The 18,699-nt window shown below is 37.2% G+C and overlaps 1 protein-coding gene across 1 annotated transcript; it reads left to right on the top strand.

Annotated features, from left to right (window-relative positions):
• Nucleotides 1–13: 13 nt before the first annotated feature.
• LOC145204497 (uncharacterized) lies at nucleotides 14–18,195 on the top strand. Its single transcript, XM_080077077.1, has 26 exons — nucleotides 14–357; nucleotides 526–665; nucleotides 1,005–1,108; nucleotides 1,365–1,500; nucleotides 1,587–1,645; nucleotides 2,031–2,196; nucleotides 2,305–2,427; nucleotides 2,717–2,893; nucleotides 3,628–3,833; nucleotides 4,173–4,387; nucleotides 4,544–4,622; nucleotides 5,212–5,509; nucleotides 6,241–6,419; nucleotides 6,728–6,896; nucleotides 7,006–7,141; nucleotides 7,664–7,877; nucleotides 8,229–8,324; nucleotides 9,680–9,863; nucleotides 10,636–10,878; nucleotides 11,546–11,710; nucleotides 12,570–12,682; nucleotides 12,973–13,133; nucleotides 13,916–15,690; nucleotides 16,020–16,156; nucleotides 16,317–16,464; nucleotides 17,453–18,195. Exons 1-26 carry the CDS (start codon nucleotides 266–268, stop codon nucleotides 17,662–17,664), a joined length of 5,727 nt encoding a protein of 1,908 aa, XP_079933203.1. The 5' UTR covers nucleotides 14–265; the 3' UTR covers nucleotides 17,665–18,195.
• The last annotated feature ends 504 nt before the right edge of the window (nucleotides 18,196–18,699 follow it).

Genomic DNA, 18,699 nt, shown 5'->3' with positions numbered 1-18,699 from the left:
TTTCTTAGTTCAACTGCTTTAAACTGCAAGCATAGCGTTTTAGTGGCCATTTAGGAAGATGTCCAGTATTCCTAGTTAAAAACTGTCGTGTAGCCAACGAGGGTTGATGATTTTGTTCTTCGGCTTTCTGATGAACCTAAGTTAAGGAGTAATTGTACTTTTTCACGAATGTCATCTAATCCTATAACAGCTGACTGCCACATACTTTATTGCATACTGAAGTTATACCTTATTTTATCAACACTGCAAAATCTTCAGAAGTGACATGGAAGACAAGGAAAGAGAAAAAAATTATGATGGAAAATGTTGGAATGATTTGCTAAAAACTGAAAGCTGGTTATTCAAAAAGAAAAGAAGGTGACCGATAGCATTTCAAACGTTAACGTTTCGTGACATGGCCAGAAATCTGGCAAAACATTCTAGGACTAAAACCATATTTTACAGTTTTTCAGTTTGTTTTAAGTTGATGCTTTTTATGCTATTGGTAGTTTTTTGAACTAAACACATTATTTTATTTTATTGTAGCTTCATTTTGTTTTATGCTCCTGCAAGTCAACAAATATCAGAGAAAGAATTTAAAACGATATTGTATGAAATGTTTGGTGATGATTGTATGGTTTTTAAAATATCTGATGGATTTTTAATTGAAGATCTAACAACTGAAGGTAATCTTTGTTGTTTGTTTAATTTGAAAAATGATTGCAAACTTTTGTTGTTGTGTAAACTGTATAATAATGATATTATGTAATGTACCATAAATTATTAACATTTATTCACACAATTTTACCATGCTTCTGTTGTTAATATAAATGACTTGCACAAGTGCACCCAAATAATGGGTCTTCTAATTATAAACCACTAAATTATATTGCTTGTTTTGCTAACCTTTGACATTTTAACAGTGTTGGTCCTTCATTTCAACAAATTTAGATACCTTTGTCCTAAACAATTATTTGAAAACAAATTTTACCGTGTCTTAAATGCCACAAATTGCATGTTTTAAGAAAAAAAGTTTTTTATTGATGCTCTTGAAAAAAATTTTGAAAGAAGATGGGAAGTTGCTAGCAAGCCTATACCTTTTATTCACAAAAAGGGTTTTGTTCTGGAAGTAAGTTTAATAAGTCATTTAATGTAAGTACATTTTAACAAAATGATTTTATGGCTGTCCTTTAATCAGTGGTGAAAAAACAAACATCATACTGCACTTATTACTGCAAAAGTGATAATTTTTTTAACACTGTTGTAGAATGCTTTGCCAATTGCAGGCGTTTTTGCAGATTTGATGAATTTAGTTTTTGTTCACTATCCCAAACCAGGAGAAATTGAACAGATTTTTTTAAAAAAAGCTTGTTTGGCAATTTTAGAATGTTGGTGATATACAAGAAAAGGATTTGAGGAAGTATTTGAAAAATATTGAAAAAGTATCAAGAAGGGATCTGGCCTGTCCAACAGTAAATCGCAGAAAGGATAAATTCACTGTCATTTATGACAGAGATGTCAGTAAGTATTGGTCCATTGAGCATTTTTTCTAAAATATTTATAAGACAACCATTTACAAATTGCCTCCTTTTTTGTATTCACATTAGATATCAAACAGATGAAGGAAGACGTTGAAAAGATGCCACTTAGGGACAAAAAGCTTAAGGTTTGTATATAGAAACATATATATATGCTAAAAAGTGAAATATGCTAAAAAAGATTTGTTCATTACTTTATTTTCAGCAATTTAGTGCAGGTAGTTATGCAATCATAAGAAATAAGAGGTTAAAAGAACATCTAACCTTACCACTTGTAAAGCATGCAAATGTTACTACTGCTACATTAATGTTAGAGTAAGCTTTTCCAAACGTACCTGTAAACATTTGTGTTGTAGGCAAACCTATGTAAAAAATCTTTTGAATTTTGGTCTGCTTGCAAACTGAAGGGGGCAGATACATTTACATTACAGTTTGTACATTTGCTCCTCAAATGTCGCGTGTTGCAGATTGTATTTGAATTGTTTACAATAAACCAATTTTCTTTGCTTTCAGGCTATGAGCTTATGTGCCAGTGATTGTATTCGACTTGGGGATTTGCCATCACATTTGACCAAAGATGACATTACCAGAGAAATTGAAAAATTTGGGCATTGCACAATCACATACATTCATAGACCTGACAGCAAAGTGGCTTTTGTGTTTTTTTCAGACTTTAGAGGTGTGTACTACATAGTGTTTGGCAGTTTGTTCTTCACTAGTCATCTTGCAGAGCCTTAAAAATGACATTTTAAAATCTTAACTATAAGGAATAAACTTGTTGATTCAGATGCAGACATCATAGCCGCAGAATTAAAAAAGGGCAAAGAAATAACAGCATTTGGTTCCAGAATAAAAAGTTCTCTTTTCTATCAACTTTCTCCTCTGGTTTTTCCAAAGGACCCAGAAAACAGTAAGCATACACTTTCTGTGTTATGTATGCTTCTACAACACTTGCTTGTGTATGCTTCCATTTGGTTATAATTATGTGAACCAATATATGTATTACATTTAGTTAGTACGTAATACTTAAATTCAGTAGTACAACCATCTTTTAAGAAAAACATAAAAGACCAATGCTAGAGTAATACCGTTAACACTGTAAGTACATTGCTATTGTTCCCAAAACTATTTTGAGTAACCTTTTTATTTTGTCCCTATACTTTTATTTAGCAAACATTTTCAACCATTTATTTTTATAGCATTAGCAAGATCCAACTCAGCAATAAAAAAGACCAAAATTTATGACACAAAAACTCAGTACGAAGATGATCATGAACAAATGGAAGTTGATGATAATGGTGACAGTGGTGATGACTATTCACAGCGTCCTAGTACTAGCAACACAAAACCTTTAACCTCCCAGTTTGGTTCACATGGTATGCTTTACATTGCAAATGATAAGTCCATAAACTTGTAACAAAGTAAAGTAACCAAATAGTTAATTTAATGACCAAAAGGTTGTATGATTCACATATTAGAAATCACAATATGGCAGGCCTAAAGGCGTCATACCAAATCTGCCTGCCACCAAGCATTCACCATATGGCAAGGCATAGGTGGGTTTTGAACCCCCAACAGAAGTCTTTCCTGGACTTGCACTCCACCAACTGAGCTGCACAGGCACAAACATCGTTACTTGCCTCATGTGCTGCATATGTCAGCTTTAGTGGGGTTGCCAGATCGACCAGCAATCAGTTATTCACATATTATTATTATCTGTAACAATTAAGATCTTTTGTCTGTTTATTATGGAAAAGTTATAAAATAGATTTTTCACATAAAATTTTGTTTGCTAAAAAAGTGTGCAATTCTAAAAAAGTAGATAATTTATTTTTTATAAGACAACAATGATCTCTAGGTAGGCATGTCATGGTCTGTCGATCACTGGTCTGGATTAGTCCTGGACACCAATTTTTGTGCACGAAGCTTGTTCCTTTTTAGTTTTTAGATGCTGTTATAGGTACTCCCTTTTTTCCTTAATTCTTCATTGCATTACATTGTTCCAGCATGTTTTTGTTGGTATCAAGAAAACAACAGCAGACCTACCAGAGCTTATATCATTTTCCTATCGTGAACATCATTGCAAATGGACAGTAACTGTACATTTTAGATTTGGATGGAGACATTAGTTTTGAGTTTAAACCTTCTGTTCCTTATGATGTTATGGAATTTGTCCACCTCTCACCAGAAGTGTTAAATACTTTACAAAAGAAGTTCAACAAACTTAAAGTGGAATTAACCAAAAAGCATGCCAACACTGTTATGGGTTACTCCATGTTTCACCTTGTGAAGTTTACACTGCCTAACAATGACAAGGTAAATTTTTCAAACTGTTCAAGACAGTTGTTCAAGACAGTTGTTCCCGACCTTTTTTGATAAATTTCTTCCTTAACAATTGGAAACATTTTTATTTCTCCCTAATGTACCAGTGGATGCAAAACCATACAAAGATCATTTAAAATTGGGTCTTTTATCAACTTCACGGTTCATATACCTGGAGCTAAATTGTCTATTTGCAAACCACATGTACAAATTAAAGTGAATTTCCCCTCTAACGTTTTAAGATTCGTACACTGTTGGGAACCACTGGTTTAAGGAGTCATCCTCCACCCCTTCAACAAAAACTATTTACTTAACATTAAATTATTATTGCAGGAAATGAGAAACGAATATTGTGAAAACAGTGAAGTGTTTGAAAAGACGTGTTTCAAGCGAGTCGAGGATTTTCTTTCCCAGTTGTCCACTAAAACTGAGGATTTCAACTTTACTGATATCAATGCAGTGAGGAAAAATATGGGTTGGGATCAAGATGACGCTAACGTAATCATGGTCCAAAATGCATCCAACGATATGGTTCAAGCTTATGTTAAGTAAGGAATTCTTCTTTTTAAAATGTTGTACAATTTTTTTCACTTTTTTTGCTCTGAAAATAGATAGATAGGCAACAGGCTTGATTAAATGTACAAAATATGATTTTATATTGTTTTAAAAAGCGAATTTTAATGACATAAATATTTTCGTCACAGGTGGGATGACATCAAAAAGGGCGCCGTCACACTGTCAGGTTATCGTAATGAGATCGATGACGTCATTAAAATTCTTAATGTAAGCTAAGTAAAGTTTCTAGTTTACTATAGTTATAAAACAAGCTCACAAACATTTTTTACAACATTTTATTAAAAACCAAGTCTGAACACGAGCAGTTCGAATCAGAATTCATGTAAATCAAAAATTTTGGCACATTAGGGAAGTTGTACCAAACCCGAACCCCAGAATGAACGAGTATTGTACTCCAGCATTTCTTGTCATAAACAATCGACGTTTCGACGACCCATACAAGACGCCTAGTGGTGGCATTTAAATTTTTTCAGCCGGTTCTATCACAAAAGTCATACTTTTCACCAGGTTTTATAACAAAAAGTCCATTAAAAGTAACCAGTAATGCTAACCGGTTCGCTGATCTCATAAAATTTCGTGAGACGGTTTTACAGAACCTGTGCCAACCGGTTGAATCCCACCACTAAAGCCGTCTTCATCAGAATAATGGCATATAGACGAATTTCATATCATTTTCCAAATAACAATAAATAACTGCCGGAAGAGCATTACTTGTTGATACATTATGTCTGTCAGCAACAGTTTATGTTCTACACCCCAGAAATTGAAAAAATAGGAAAAAAGTTTGTATTTGTAGAAATCAGTAGCGTTGGAAGCTGGTTCTCGTCCTTCTACGTCATCGAACTATGCGAAACGATACAAGCAACCTCAAGGGGAAACCCCCTCGTCGTCGAGTCATCACCGTCAAAATCAGGATCCTGTAGCCAATGCGTGGAACCACAGCTCGAATGGAAACTTTGTAAAACTTGATTCGATTCTGATTCCGTGGTTTGTGAAGTACAGCAAAAGTGGAAATCATATGTTCACCAACGTTCAAGTGAAGGCAGCTATTGGCGGAGTTACGTTAATCGGCGAGTCAGATGCTGCCACAAGAGGTGTGTTTAAAACCCAATAAGACAAAAAGCAGAATATTCCGGATAATGGCATGCTTTTTTAAAATTAAGTATTCCGTTTAATTTGAAGGCATAACCATGGTAAATACCAGACAACATTCGTAATTGAAACTTAAAGCTGGAATCACCCAGTCCGTTGCTTGGAGGATGAATACTAATAAGCCTTATAGCAATAGATGCAAGTTCAGAAAAAAACACTTAGTCGTTCATCCTTTGGTTTTAAAGATATATTATATATTTCGCTATTACAGCATCGTCAGTATCTACGAACAAGCAGAAAGATTCATAAAAAATAAATGAAAACAGTATGCATAAATATCTATTATAATAAATATCTATAATAAAAGTTTTTTTTCTGAACATACATCTACCAGACAACATACCCTTTTTATGCTGACAAAGGCAATTTTTATTTAAAAGCATAAGAATCTTAGCAACTTGCGTATGTTCTGAACCAGGGTCATCAGCTTTAACATTTTATGGTAAAGCTGGATTATTAGGGTAAATGTTTAAAACGGTGAATTGTGACGTTACAAACATCCCATATTCGACGCTAGTTTTGTAGCTTTTCAAAGCCCTCACGTCACTAGCGGTGTATTAAGCTGTAAAGACCCCAGAAATAAGTGTTTTTCACTATCTAACACATTAAAAAGCAGTCAATTTTGTTCTTGGTTACCCTTTCGAACACTAGTTTCGTATGTTGCATTTTCTAGCGAAACACTGGATAACTGAAATGGCACCACAGCTTGAGACTGAACAACAAAATCTTGACAACGATGATGATATTGAATTCCTTACTTCTGACAAAGGGAAATTGTTCTTAGATGAAGTCGAGTCAAAGACAAAATGCTCTGTATTTGTGCAAACTAAAACTGGCCAATCTCAACCCAAGGTTTGTTTACTATTTGGGGTAAAATTTAAAATATAAATAAATAAATATCAGGAGTTTGGGCTGCTACTTTGTTAGGTTTTCAATTCGAACTCCATGTTTACATAAAAATAACGAAACTTAACAAACTATGTGTGCACTAAGATTAGCAGAAATACATGTCTGTGATCAGCCCTGAATCGTTTATGCTGACCAGCGATCACGGCACCCTCATATATAAATCACAGTACTGAAGTGTCTCCAGTCATTGTTGAAATACAATATGTTGCTGGTGAGTTTTTACGTTTAAATCATTTTAAAATGGATTTTAGATTTCACAGCCTGATGTGTGGACAGAAAGACAGCTGATTAATTCAGACGTCGTTGTCCGGGTTATTAAAGTTGACATCACAGAACACAGTTGTGACGCAATTGTGAATGCGTCTAATGAACGATTGGCCCTGTTGTCAGCTGGTGTGTCAGGAAGCATAAAGCAAAAAGGTAAACGTTTGTGTTTGTAAAGAAAGCGTTTATTGTCGTATCGTAAAGTTTACAGCAAATTACAGGAATGATACGAGCGAATTAATTCCAAGAGGCTGTTTTTATATAGGGGGAATGGAAATACAGAAAGAAATGGACAAAATTAGTTCCAGGAGAGGAAATCTCTATCCCGGTGAAGCAGTGAGCACCACTGCTGGAAGTGGAAACTTACCTTGCAACAGGATAATACACGCCGTTGGACCAAGGTAAGCATTTATATTCTTATATGTTTTTTTTTATGTTCGCTGTGTCTGCCTACTCGTCTATCCCATGTCCCCCTAACCGAATGTCTCCTATCAGTCCGCCTTTTTCCTCTCTTCCTATCCGTTTACTTATATCCTTTTCCGTTTATCCCATGTCTTCCTGCCAATTCATCAGTTGCCTCTTTGTCCCGCTATCCCATGTCTTTCTGTCCATTCATCAGCTGTCTTCTTGTCTGTCTATCTGATGTCTTTCTGTCCACCCATCCACCAGTTGTCTTTCTTGTCCGGCTACAACTTGTTTTTCTATCCATTCGTCAGTTGTCTTTTTTGCCAGGTTATTCCATGTCGGTCCATTTATCCCCTGTCTATTTGTCCGCCGATAAATTGTCTTCTTGTTTGTTTATCTCATGTCTTTCTTGTCCGTCTATACCCTGCTTTTTTGTCTTTTTTTCATTTGTCCGTCCGTCCACCTGTTACGGCCTGTTTCGTTACCCTCTTGAATTTGATAAACACAAATATTTACAGATGGAATGCTGCGTCTTCAAGTAATCCAATCCGAGATCTTCAAACCTGCATTCACTCATGCCTGCAGGTAGCTGAGGTTGACGGCTCCACGTCCATTGCAATGCCAGCCATCAGCTGTGGTGTATTTGGCGGAAAGCCCGATGTCTGTACAGGTGTTATTGTACAGACAATCACACAGTACGCTACGGGACGAAAGTATTCGAAATTAAGAAGGGTAAGTTTTAAGGCTTTGAACCGATTGTCAGAACAGTCGATTATGGCTAATCGCATGTTCTGTTCGCATAGCTAAATCCCGAAAAACCTATTCAGCTTGTAATGATTCTCTTTAATAATATACTTTGGTCATTTGCAAATCATGCTCGAGGTATTTGGTATGTGTAGTAATAACAAATAATAATAAACAGAAATACTGGTTCTGGTTGAGAGAAAAAATGTTCATATTTTGCAAAGCAAGATAACTTTCTTCATAAACTTACCCTAATGAACCTATTTGTAACTGAGTAGACCTCTTATTTTTGGTTTATGTGCCACATAACAACTCTTGAATTCTTGCTGGTGTTTTCAGATTGATTTAGTGGATATTTCAGATGACTGGGTTTTGACACAGTTCAAGTTGGCTCTAGAACAACTGTCGACTCCGTTAAATAGCAAAAACCCGAAGGTAAGTATGTTTTTACCTCGGCCAGGCAAAGGAGTTCATGCGGCCCGTCAAATGTTAGTAAATTTTAAAGAGAATGTCAGTAACGCTGAATAGTATTATGAGCACAGCCGCAGAGTTTTACAAAATACCGGGGGTGCGACTTGCCGATACCTATACCATGTGCAGTATCTGTACCCGTACCATACTTACTTTGGAACTAAACACAGATACTTTTTACGTGCTTTAGCATGTTGTTTCTGCCACGTTATTTTGCAAATCGTCACTTGACACAATTTCTTCGTTCGATAAAGGTAAATAAAAGTAAAAGCGATTCACGTTTTCAAATACAGCCCACTTTGCACTGTTGACGCCAAACCTTTGTTCACATTGGATCAAGTTTCGGTCGTTGCAATACTTTGCAAACGGACATTAAACACGGCTTTATAATCGTTAACACAGACCCGCACAACACCTAAAAGTGGATACTAAAAGCGGCTCGCTTTGTTTAATGTTAGCGCAAGAATTTATTAACAAAAAGACGTGGTGTAGCCTATGTTGCAACAAATGCTTGTTTCTTTTGAAACAATTGCAATTGTGGCATTCAACCAATGTTTGTCCAATAATTCCAGTGACAACAAACGTACTTGCACATAGCTGAAAATATACTCCGTTCATATTTTGGGCAAAATCAGGGGTGCACAACCTGCGGCCGTACGGCCACATGCGCCCGCGGAGACGAGTTTGTGCGGCTGTGACCATGCATGTTAAAATACACGTGCTGACGGCGGTGACGTAACTAAAATTATTTTGCTAAATGTTTTGGTTTTGAAACTGCTAAAAACAGATTTCGTGAGACTGGAAAAAAAGATTACCAGCCTAGTAACCATATGCGCCAGGCTTTTTATCCGCTTATTGTGTGCAAACAATGCGAAAGAACAGGCACCGCAATCGTCATAATACAGATTATGACGTCATGAACAGTTAGCTCCGTTTAGCTAAACTTATACGTTAAGTAAGAAATTTTTAATCTGAGCATTTTAGGCGGCTTTAAATGGTATATATATGATATAAACCTAATAAAAAAATAAAAAAATAAAAAAAAAACAAGCAAGCAATTGGCGGCCGTCGTTGAAATACTATGCGTCCCCCTGAGATTAAGAACTTTTGAATGCGGCCCTTGCACTAAAAAGTTTGCCCACCCCTGCTTTTGACTATTCTAACACCTCTACTTTTGCGTGAAATGTTTTTTTGCTTTTATGTATATTTTTTTCGGGGTTATTACAAAATGAACAGCGTGGTTTGGAAATCAACACATTTTAAAAAAATAAACATTTTTTTAAATTCATCTTTGGTAGAATAAAATACCGTTTTGGTAGCTTTCATACAGTGCGGCGGCAATTAGCGGAGCTGGTTCACTTATCAAGAAACAGCCCACGACAACTCAGATGTTACATCAAGCATCAGCTGGGCCTGTGAATGTTGTAGTGAAGCAAGGTGATATCACTGCAGAAACTTGCGACGCAATTGTCAACCCGTCAAGCTCCTCCTTCGATTTCAACGGTTTGTTGTCGTTTTTCACAGTAATGTACTCTAAAACATTTTTTTACGTTTTTAAAACCGTATGTTTGGTTACGTGTTTGACATCAACTTTGGTCTACTTTAGTAAAAATCTTGGTATTGCACCACAGTTACAGATTATATAATACAGGGGTTCTTAACCAGTGGTACGTGTACCCCTTGGGGGTACGAAGCACCGAAGCTGGGGGTACGACATGCAGGTTGAAATTATATGCTATTTAAGCATATTTGTGAAGAATGTGTAACAAGTTACTTTGTTACATACAGTATCCAGAACTGCATTAGTTTTGTATTACTTACAATACTGTTTTCATGCATGCATTCAACACCCAAGTTATGGATACACTGAGTTTAATTGTTACAATTTTATTTACTGCCGTCGGCCATTTTAGACAGGGGGTACGAGAAAATGTTATGAAAGCTCAAAGGGTACGAGCGCAAAAAAGGTTAAGAAACACTGATATAATAATAAACAACCCACTATACACGAGTAAAGCATAAAAAACTTATGCTATTTGGAAATAGCAAAACTTGATAAAAACAAGATATGGCTTAATCAAACACCCTAGCTTGTTTGTTCATTTTATTAATTTCTATGTGTATATTTTGGCTTTGTCATACCAAGGCAATATGTTGCTGCAAATACATAACCTTAAACTTAATGTTATGGTGTTTTAAAATTATTAAACTTGTAACATCTACTAACGTTTTAATTTATGATTTGTTTTCAATTCTAATATCATACAAACTTTAGGGCAAGTCGGAAAAATTATTCTACGTAAGGGAGGCAAAGCAATCAAATCGGAATGTCACTCCGTTTTGAAAACATTTGATTGGGATCTGCGTGTTACTTCGGCTGGCGATTTACCATCGAAAAATATCATTCACATCGCGATGCCCTCAGATGGTTACAAGCTTACTAATCTTCTCGTTCGAGTTTTCGATAAAGCTGAAAAAATGAAACTGAACACGATCGCACTTCCAGCACTCGGAACCGGTAAGTTTTTACAAAGTATAAGGTCTACGTAAGGTCTCATTAGTGTAGCTTGTGGCAAGACTAAGGCCGTATTGGGTAAGGTATACCACACTACGACACTCCAGTTTGTTAGCGGTAACATGCCACAAAGCCATGCCTCACAAACCGGTTTGATGCAACAACTGGCTTGCCCTTTCAGCTTGTTGCTCCAGACAAACTTGTGTGCCGTAAGATGGCTACAGTAGCTAATACCGCCTATGCCTTATCACCAGCGGCACTTATGGGACCTCGTAGGCCGATACATTGTGTACTGCCTGCAGCGCAATTATCCTCATATAATGCAAAATAGTACAGCACTGAATTGGTGAGTCCTGACTAAACCCACTGCAGCTACACCACCTGTAAAAAAGCGGTATCTTGGGCTCACAATTTTATGAGTTTGGCGCTTGAGCACAACTATAAAGCAGACGAAAGTGGGACTAAAAACTAACCACCCGTTTCAGTTTTATTAGCGGAACATTTGCAGAAAAGTGAAAGCTCTTTGCCACATGTCATAAAGTTCAGGCTTCTTTTTAAGTCTTTAATGACGCTTTTGCTTGGTAACACGTTTTCGCAACACTGTCTGTGTCAAGTTCTTTAATCTTTAGACCCGATCTTAGATAGACGCTTATTTCATCTGCTTTTGAAGGGACCCTCGGAGGAGATGCTAAGCATTGTGCCCAAATCCTTCGATCAGCTGTTGACAATTTCGCCACGAAAAATCCTAAGTTTCTTACCAACATTCGCGCTGTAATATTTGACAGGCGACATATCGAAACGTACCGATCTGTTTTGCTTCAAGACAGAAGACCTGGTAAGTAGGAACGAATTTGCTTTGCTAAAAAATATGAAGCAACCAAAGGAATGATTTAATGAGTGGTAATAATCAATAAGTCGACCAAATTTTTGTTGAAGGTGGTAGGTCTATGTTGCTAGTTTGTAAAGGTATAGCGAAAAACACTGTAGTTTTTTTGGGATGGTTTTGAATATTATTCTAAATTGCCAGGTTCATTGAAGGCTCCATGCCGAATCAGCCGGTCACCAAGCATTCACCACAACGTACGACAAGGCGTGGGCTAGAAAAATGTAGGTTTGGATTCCGAGCCCAGACCTTGTCATATGGGAATGCTTGGAAACCGGCTGATTCGGCATGGCGCCTTTAATGGGCCTGGCTTACTGTGATTTTCATACGAGTGTGCCGTGATCGCCGGTCTACTCGAACTCTTCAGGGCTGATCCAAGTTATGAATTTATGTTCATCTTATTCTTAATCGTAATTATATTTGTTTTGACTTTTGCTGGTGGTTGTACGATGTTGAGCAGATTTTGGTCAGAACCCGAATATTAAAAATGTCGAACTTTCTGTCAAATTACAAACAAGGCACTTATCTTAAGTACTAGTACTTACCTAACTTATCCATAATTACCCTGAGTCAAGTTAAGTTCTTTTTGCTCATTGAAAGAAAACATCGCGACACAATAGCACTAAACCAATCACTTAGTCAAACTACCTCAAATTGCCGATCGATGTCTGTTTTAAGCGCCACAAAAACACTTTGGACGAACTAGACCCTTTTTGCAGTCGACTTTTACCACTATTGTGGCAATATCTTGGTCTTTTTGTCAATCATTCGGTCTTTTTGTCAATGTTTGACTCTCGTATCATGCTTTTAGCTCATCAACCTATGATATCGCCAGTGGATCCAGTCAAGTTCGTTTCAGATGACGCAGGATATATTAAACCAGGCTTGTACTTTTACGCCAATGACCGAGCTGACATCAGGAAGGTGAGCGATGAATTTCATGTTGCTGTTTAAGACAATTTTAGCAGAAGGTAGCCATTAAATAAGGTTTAATTGTGTACATATTCCTCAATTAGTCACATCCTAAACTGTGGTATCCCAACTTTTTTGACAAACTATACACTTAACAATGTAAACATTTTCATTCCACCGGCAACAACAAGTGGAAAGTAGATAGCACAACGCTAAATAAATCGAACAAAATTATTCAAAATTGGGTTTAATTCGACTTGAACGCCATGTTTGTTTCTCTCTGACACTTTCCATTGTTCCAGGCCAAATCCATGGTCGCTCAATACCTTAAAGAGCAACGGTCGAAACCAAAAATTTACACTGAAGAATTTAATCTGATCAAAGGGGAAGAAGTTTACCTGCAAGAGAGAATTTCTGATGTGGAAGATCAATTTGGTGTGAAGATTGAAATTAGCATCAGCAGGTGAGTGGTTGTCCACAATTTGCACGAAACATTTTTTTTAATACGTTTCTATTATCGTGGTTTATTATTGACTGGAGATAAACCTGAACTTTAAGGATGCTCACTCCGCGGCGCTTTTATCGAATAAACGAAGCTTAACCATAGTACGCCAGGTCCATTCGAGGCGTTTTACCGATCAAGACGGTCTCCAAAATATTCCAGTATGTTCCCGTGTAGCTCAGTTGGTATACCAAGAGCGACTCCCGGAAAGACTCCTGTCGTGGGTTCAAATCGCACTGCTGGCTTGATTTTTCTTGCCTGCTCCTTGCAAACTGGAACTGTTTGTGAAACTGGCTTGATTTGGTATAACGCCTTCAATAGACCTGGCGTACTATGAGTGAGATGACCTGGCGTAGTATGAGTGAGATGACCTGGCGTACTATGAGTATCTATGTCGTGACCGCTGGCCTGCAATGGACTTTTTTGAATATTTTATCTTTGCCGAAGCAAAACAATTAGGGGACTAAAATGTAACGTAATGAAAACAGCATAGAAAAAAATATGTAAGTATGAAGGTGGTCACGAACTTACAAAAACCAAAGCATGTGGTGTTACGTAATTTGAAAGCACAAATGAAGTAAGTCATGTTCTATGCCAAAATGAGAAGCATTGCGGATCTGCATTGCCGGTGTTTTTCCACTAGTGCAGTAGACGATTATTGTCGCAAATAGATTTTTAAAAAGATGTGTTTGGTTTACAATTTTTTTTATAAATACGCGGTCTACTTCATGTGTTCTTTGCAGGCAGGGAATTCGAGCAAAACTCGTCGGTGACCAAGAAAACGTACAAAAGGCCCGGAGTTGCTTAAAGAGGGACTTCGACCAATACAGACGAAACACTGGTCCACTTCAACACTCCATGCAGGCTACTACATACAGAGGTGAAGAGCGAATGCCACAAACAACAAATCAAGAAGCCTCACATTGGAGTAAATCATATGAAGCAAACGACTACAATCGTACAGCAACAGGTAGCCGAACTGATGATGCAAAACGAATGCAAAGTGGCGAGAAAAACATCGGGAACAGAACCAAAGAACTAGAACGACGTGGGTCTTCAGATAAAGAGTTAAGGCAGATACCTCTTGTTACGTCAGATGTTGATGACGACAAAAGTGAGGAGAAAAAAGAAGTTAAGCCTGGAGCCAGAGACCGACATAGGGAAAGGAGATTAGACGTAAAAGGCGCTAAGTCTTCACGGGAGAGAGAGTCGTACAACGACGGCAATGCACCTAAACATGACCAAGGTGTTCGTAATGGCAACAAGGATAGTTCCAGGTATCGTGAAGAAATGAAAAACAAACCAGAGTACGTCCCCGGAGACTACAGCCATGAAAACGACCGCCAGGAAAGGGCATTTAGGAAGGCTTCTACTACTTCTTTGCCTGATTCTTTAGAAGGCAACAGCAGTGAAGAGGAACGACTTTCTTACGATAAAAAGAAGATTGATTTTCTTCCAACCGAAAGTTCAACTTTCCATGCAACTACGTCATCATCACCGCCGTATGACGTAGAAAAATCTGGCCAAAAAAAGTTACCTGAAAATCAGAAATCCCCTGTTTTACAAAAGGATGAAGAAAATGAGAGCGACGATGAGTTTGTAGACGCAATGGATGAGCTACCATCTTCAACTTCACAGGGAGAGATTTATGTAAAAGCGGAAAACATGGATGAAGGAAATAAGAATAAGAGTTCAGTAAATTTCAATTTCAATTCTGGCCAAGTTCGAAATAAGGGAGACAGTAAAGTGGCAAGTGTTGAAGTGAATGAAACGAAAGAAAGTGAAGAGAAGCGACCGCAACCAGCCCCAAGAAAAAGTAAACCTTTAAGTGGAAAAACACAGGGCTTGTCAAGAAGTACATCGAAGGAAAATTCGGAATTAAAAGAAGTGAAAAAGTCGGAACCAAATGCTGTAAAAAAGTCAAAACAGAATGATGCGGAAAAATCAGAGCAAAATACTGTGGAAAAATCGGATCAAAATGATAAAGAAAAAACGGAACCAAGAGACAAAAAGATGGAACAGGACTTTGGCAAAAACCAAACCTCTGAAACGAAAAATCGACAACCAGCGCTAAGTAAAACAGAACACTTGGAAGAAATGTCGAAGGATTCTTTTGAGCAAAAAGAAAAAGAGAAGAATGAGAGGGATACAACAGAAAAAGAAAACGACCAAAAGTCTGCCAAAAGTTTGGGGAAAAGGAGTGAGGGAAATGCGGATAAACAAGCTGAGCCGTTGTCACAGCTAGGTGTGGAGGAAAATACGGAAAACGGAAAAGTCGGAACAAGGGAAAATGAGAAAAAGTCGGAACAAGGGAAATCAAATCAGGAAAGGGAAAGCGCGGAGCTGAACGGAAAGAAGAAAGCGGATTCAAGTGGAAAAGAGGGTCCTAAATCAGGGGGAGCCAAGTCCAATCCCATTCAGAAACTGGAAAAGGAAGTAAAGCAGGGTGCAGAGCAAATCAACAACGATTTGGCTTTCTTTAATCTGTCTGGGAATCGCTCTGAATTTACGGAGGAAGGTATGCAAAGAGAAAGATAATATGAATATGAATGTTTAGTTTGTTTGATATCAAATGGCTTTCACTTTTAGCCTCTGGTTTTAGCAGTAGTCGTATCCACTTTGTTGACAGATTTTATGGTTTTCAGTCGAAAAAAGTATGGTCAGAAACACTAATTTAGGTTCACGAGAAGCAGAGCCCCTTGGGTCCCCCACGCTATGCCAATAGCTTTCGGTAATAGCAGTTTGAAACGTTCCTTAAATTGACACCCCCAGAAAAATTTGTATTAACTTTTTGTTTTAAACGAATCACATTAATGCTTTTTGTCATAATTACATATTCCGTGACAGAGTGGGGAAAAAATTGGAGGACTTTGAAAACTGATGAATGGCTACTAGTAAATATTCCAGAAGGTTCACAAAAGTACCAAGCAGTTGTCGATCGTTCAGGAATTAAATCGGGATCTCAAATGCCAAATATTGTACAGGTAACTATTAGCAATCCCAAACTGTATCCTATTACAAGAACAAAAAATTTGGTTTATTGCATGAAAAACTTGGTAAATTGATTTTTTTGACCAGTTTAAATCCTCTGAATTTGCAATCACGATGAATTATTTCTGTAAGACTCAAAGTTTTTTTTTACAGATGCAGCAAATCAAAAATCCAAAGTTGTATCAAAAATTCAAAGAGGAAAAGAAAACTAAACCTTCAAGCAAAAATAATTATCATTTTTATCCAATTGTCAAAGAGGACGTGGTGGAAAATTTATGTGGTCTTGGGTGGAATAATTCAGGTTGGTGTTGTACCTAGCACCTATTTCAGGTTTGTCGGTACCTAGCACCTATTTTATGCACGCTATTCCAAAATCTGCTCGGCACCACATACTAATGCACAGAAATTTGATTACGTATTTTTTATAATTGACGGTTCTTGTCATGTAAATGTAATGACGTACCTTACTCACAGTACGTCTTGACTGATCGATGGTCTGCATAGACCAGTGGTTTTCAACCTTTTTGCCTTTGCGGGCCCCTTTTGGTACTGTCAAGCTAATCGCGGACCCCTTTGAAGGTGTTGGTATTTTTTGTCCTTTTTTATTAAGCAACCCAAAAAAGGTACATAATATACCAACCACGTTTGGTACAGGACCAAATATTCAGTCACTTTGACTGGGTTGCGACATCGGAACTCAATAATAGAGAGCCATTACACTGTGATGTGACGTTGTTTGCCACTGAAAATTTACCTCTGCTACATCACAATGGGGTGAAAATGTCACAATGCATTTTGGTTTGTCGCGTATGAAGAACGATTTTATACAAGTTTCATGCTATTTTATAACGCTGAAACACATTTTTTAAATAGCGCTTTATCAATATCGTTGTCTGGAAAATTAGGAAGTTGTCGCGGACCCCCTAAAAACGCTTTGCGGACTCCCGGTTGAGAACCACTGGCATAGACGCTTCAAGCAGATCCCAGATATTATTTTTTTTATTGTATTTTTCGACAATCAGGCGGCAGTCCGAGAACTGAATATTGGCCTTTGTCGTTCACGGGGTTCGAACCCAGGATACTTCCGGGGACGAATCCCGATCAGGTGTAATGGGTCAGGCATGCCAGGCCATTCGGCCAAGTTCGGCCATTTATGATCATCTTAACTTACCTAACTAAAAGTATTATTACTACTTCGGCTTTAGACAATAAATACTTGCATATAGGCGACTAGTATCATTCGTTTTTCGGCTTTTGCTTTGGTGAAAAATAACATTTCTGTTTTGCAGTTGATCAAAGCGACGCGTGTAGCATAGAAGGGGCAGCCTTTTTTAAAGATATCCAAACACCTTTGAGATTTGCTTCGATTAACGGCAATGAAAAACAAGTTTTAATGGCGGATGTAATCCCAGACAACATCTCTGAACATGCATCTGCCATGCTGACTATCACGAAAAATGAAAGGGCCTATCCTTTGTACTTGTTGACCATAAAACCTTAAAACCTACGAGAAAAGGGTATTCATTGTGAGAATATTATATTTTATACACTGATAAGCTATTAACGTCCGAAAAATACATTGGTGCTACGTTTTAATTCCCTATTTTAAATTTAGTAAAACATACAGTTTTTGCTAATTAAAAAAAAATAGGTAGGTTAGAATATAAGAAGGTCCGTTCCTAATTATGTTTTAGATTTTGAATAAATAGTTTTTTTGTGTGTTGCGGAATTTGTTTTTTATTGTAGCATTTTAAGCGTTGATTTTTATTTTCGTCTGGACATTTTTAATTCCTTTCCCTAAAAGTTGAACAATTTGTTTTATTTGTAGCATTAGGTTTGTAACTGCAGTTTTATTTGTTTTTGTCGCCGAGTTGTACATTTGCGTGTTTATTTTATGTTTTTGTGCATGTATATAGCGCGGATAGCTTTAAAAATCTCCAATTTGTCAGTAACACGAAATGAGGTTAAAATCGTGTATGCAGTGCCTTGATTGTGAATCAATTGAAAATACAGACCAACTAGAAATTTTGGATACGGATAAGTATGATTTTTAAACATATATAACTGAAAGGGGGTTGATACAGCCAACGCACTAATAATATCAGCAGCGATTAAAACGTCTACAATCTCAGTAGAGTCAGTGGTGGGATTCAGCCGGTTCGCATCTATTCTATAGAACCGTCTCACGAAATTTCATAAGATCAGCAAACCGGTTAGCATTACTGGTTATACTGTCAATGGATGTTGTAACAGATCTGGCTGAAAAAATAGGACTTTTGTGATAGAACCGGCTGAAGAAAAAATTTGAATCCCACCACTGAATGGAACCCCTAGATATTTGACTGAAAGAGCCAAAAGTCTGAATGACACGATTTTAATATACAAGACTTTTTTTGGTCACATCAAGTCATTCATTATAAGAAACAAAATCACTTTTGAACACTATGCACGGACTTGAAAAGTAGTTTAATCATAAACATTACTGCCAAGGTAGTGGTGTATATAGAATACATCGTGTAGACGTTTCGACAATCTC

The sequence above is a fragment of the Phallusia mammillata genome, chromosome 8 (genome assembly GCF_965637545.1).
Source record: "Phallusia mammillata chromosome 8, kaPhaMamm4.hap1.1, whole genome shotgun sequence".
Lineage (NCBI taxonomy): Eukaryota > Metazoa > Chordata > Ascidiacea > Phlebobranchia > Ascidiidae > Phallusia > Phallusia mammillata.
Note: the sequence above shows the minus strand (reverse complement) of the source record. Positions and strands in the feature narration are given on the sequence as shown.

What these genes read in the sequence shown, in the direction of transcription:
- LOC145204497 (XM_080077077.1), top strand. Translation starts at nt 266, where the DNA reads ATGGAAGACAAGGAAAGAGAAAAAAATTATGATGGAAAATGTTGGAAT. An exon ending in TTATTCAAAAAGAAAAGAAG is followed by an intron (nt 358 to 525) that starts GTGACCGATAGC and finishes ATTTTATTGTAG; the next exon opens with CTTCATTTTGTTTTATGCTC. An exon ending in TAAATAGCAAAAACCCGAAG is followed by an intron (nt 8,325 to 9,679) that starts GTAAGTATGTTT and finishes CCGTTTTGGTAG; the next exon opens with CTTTCATACAGTGCGGCGGC.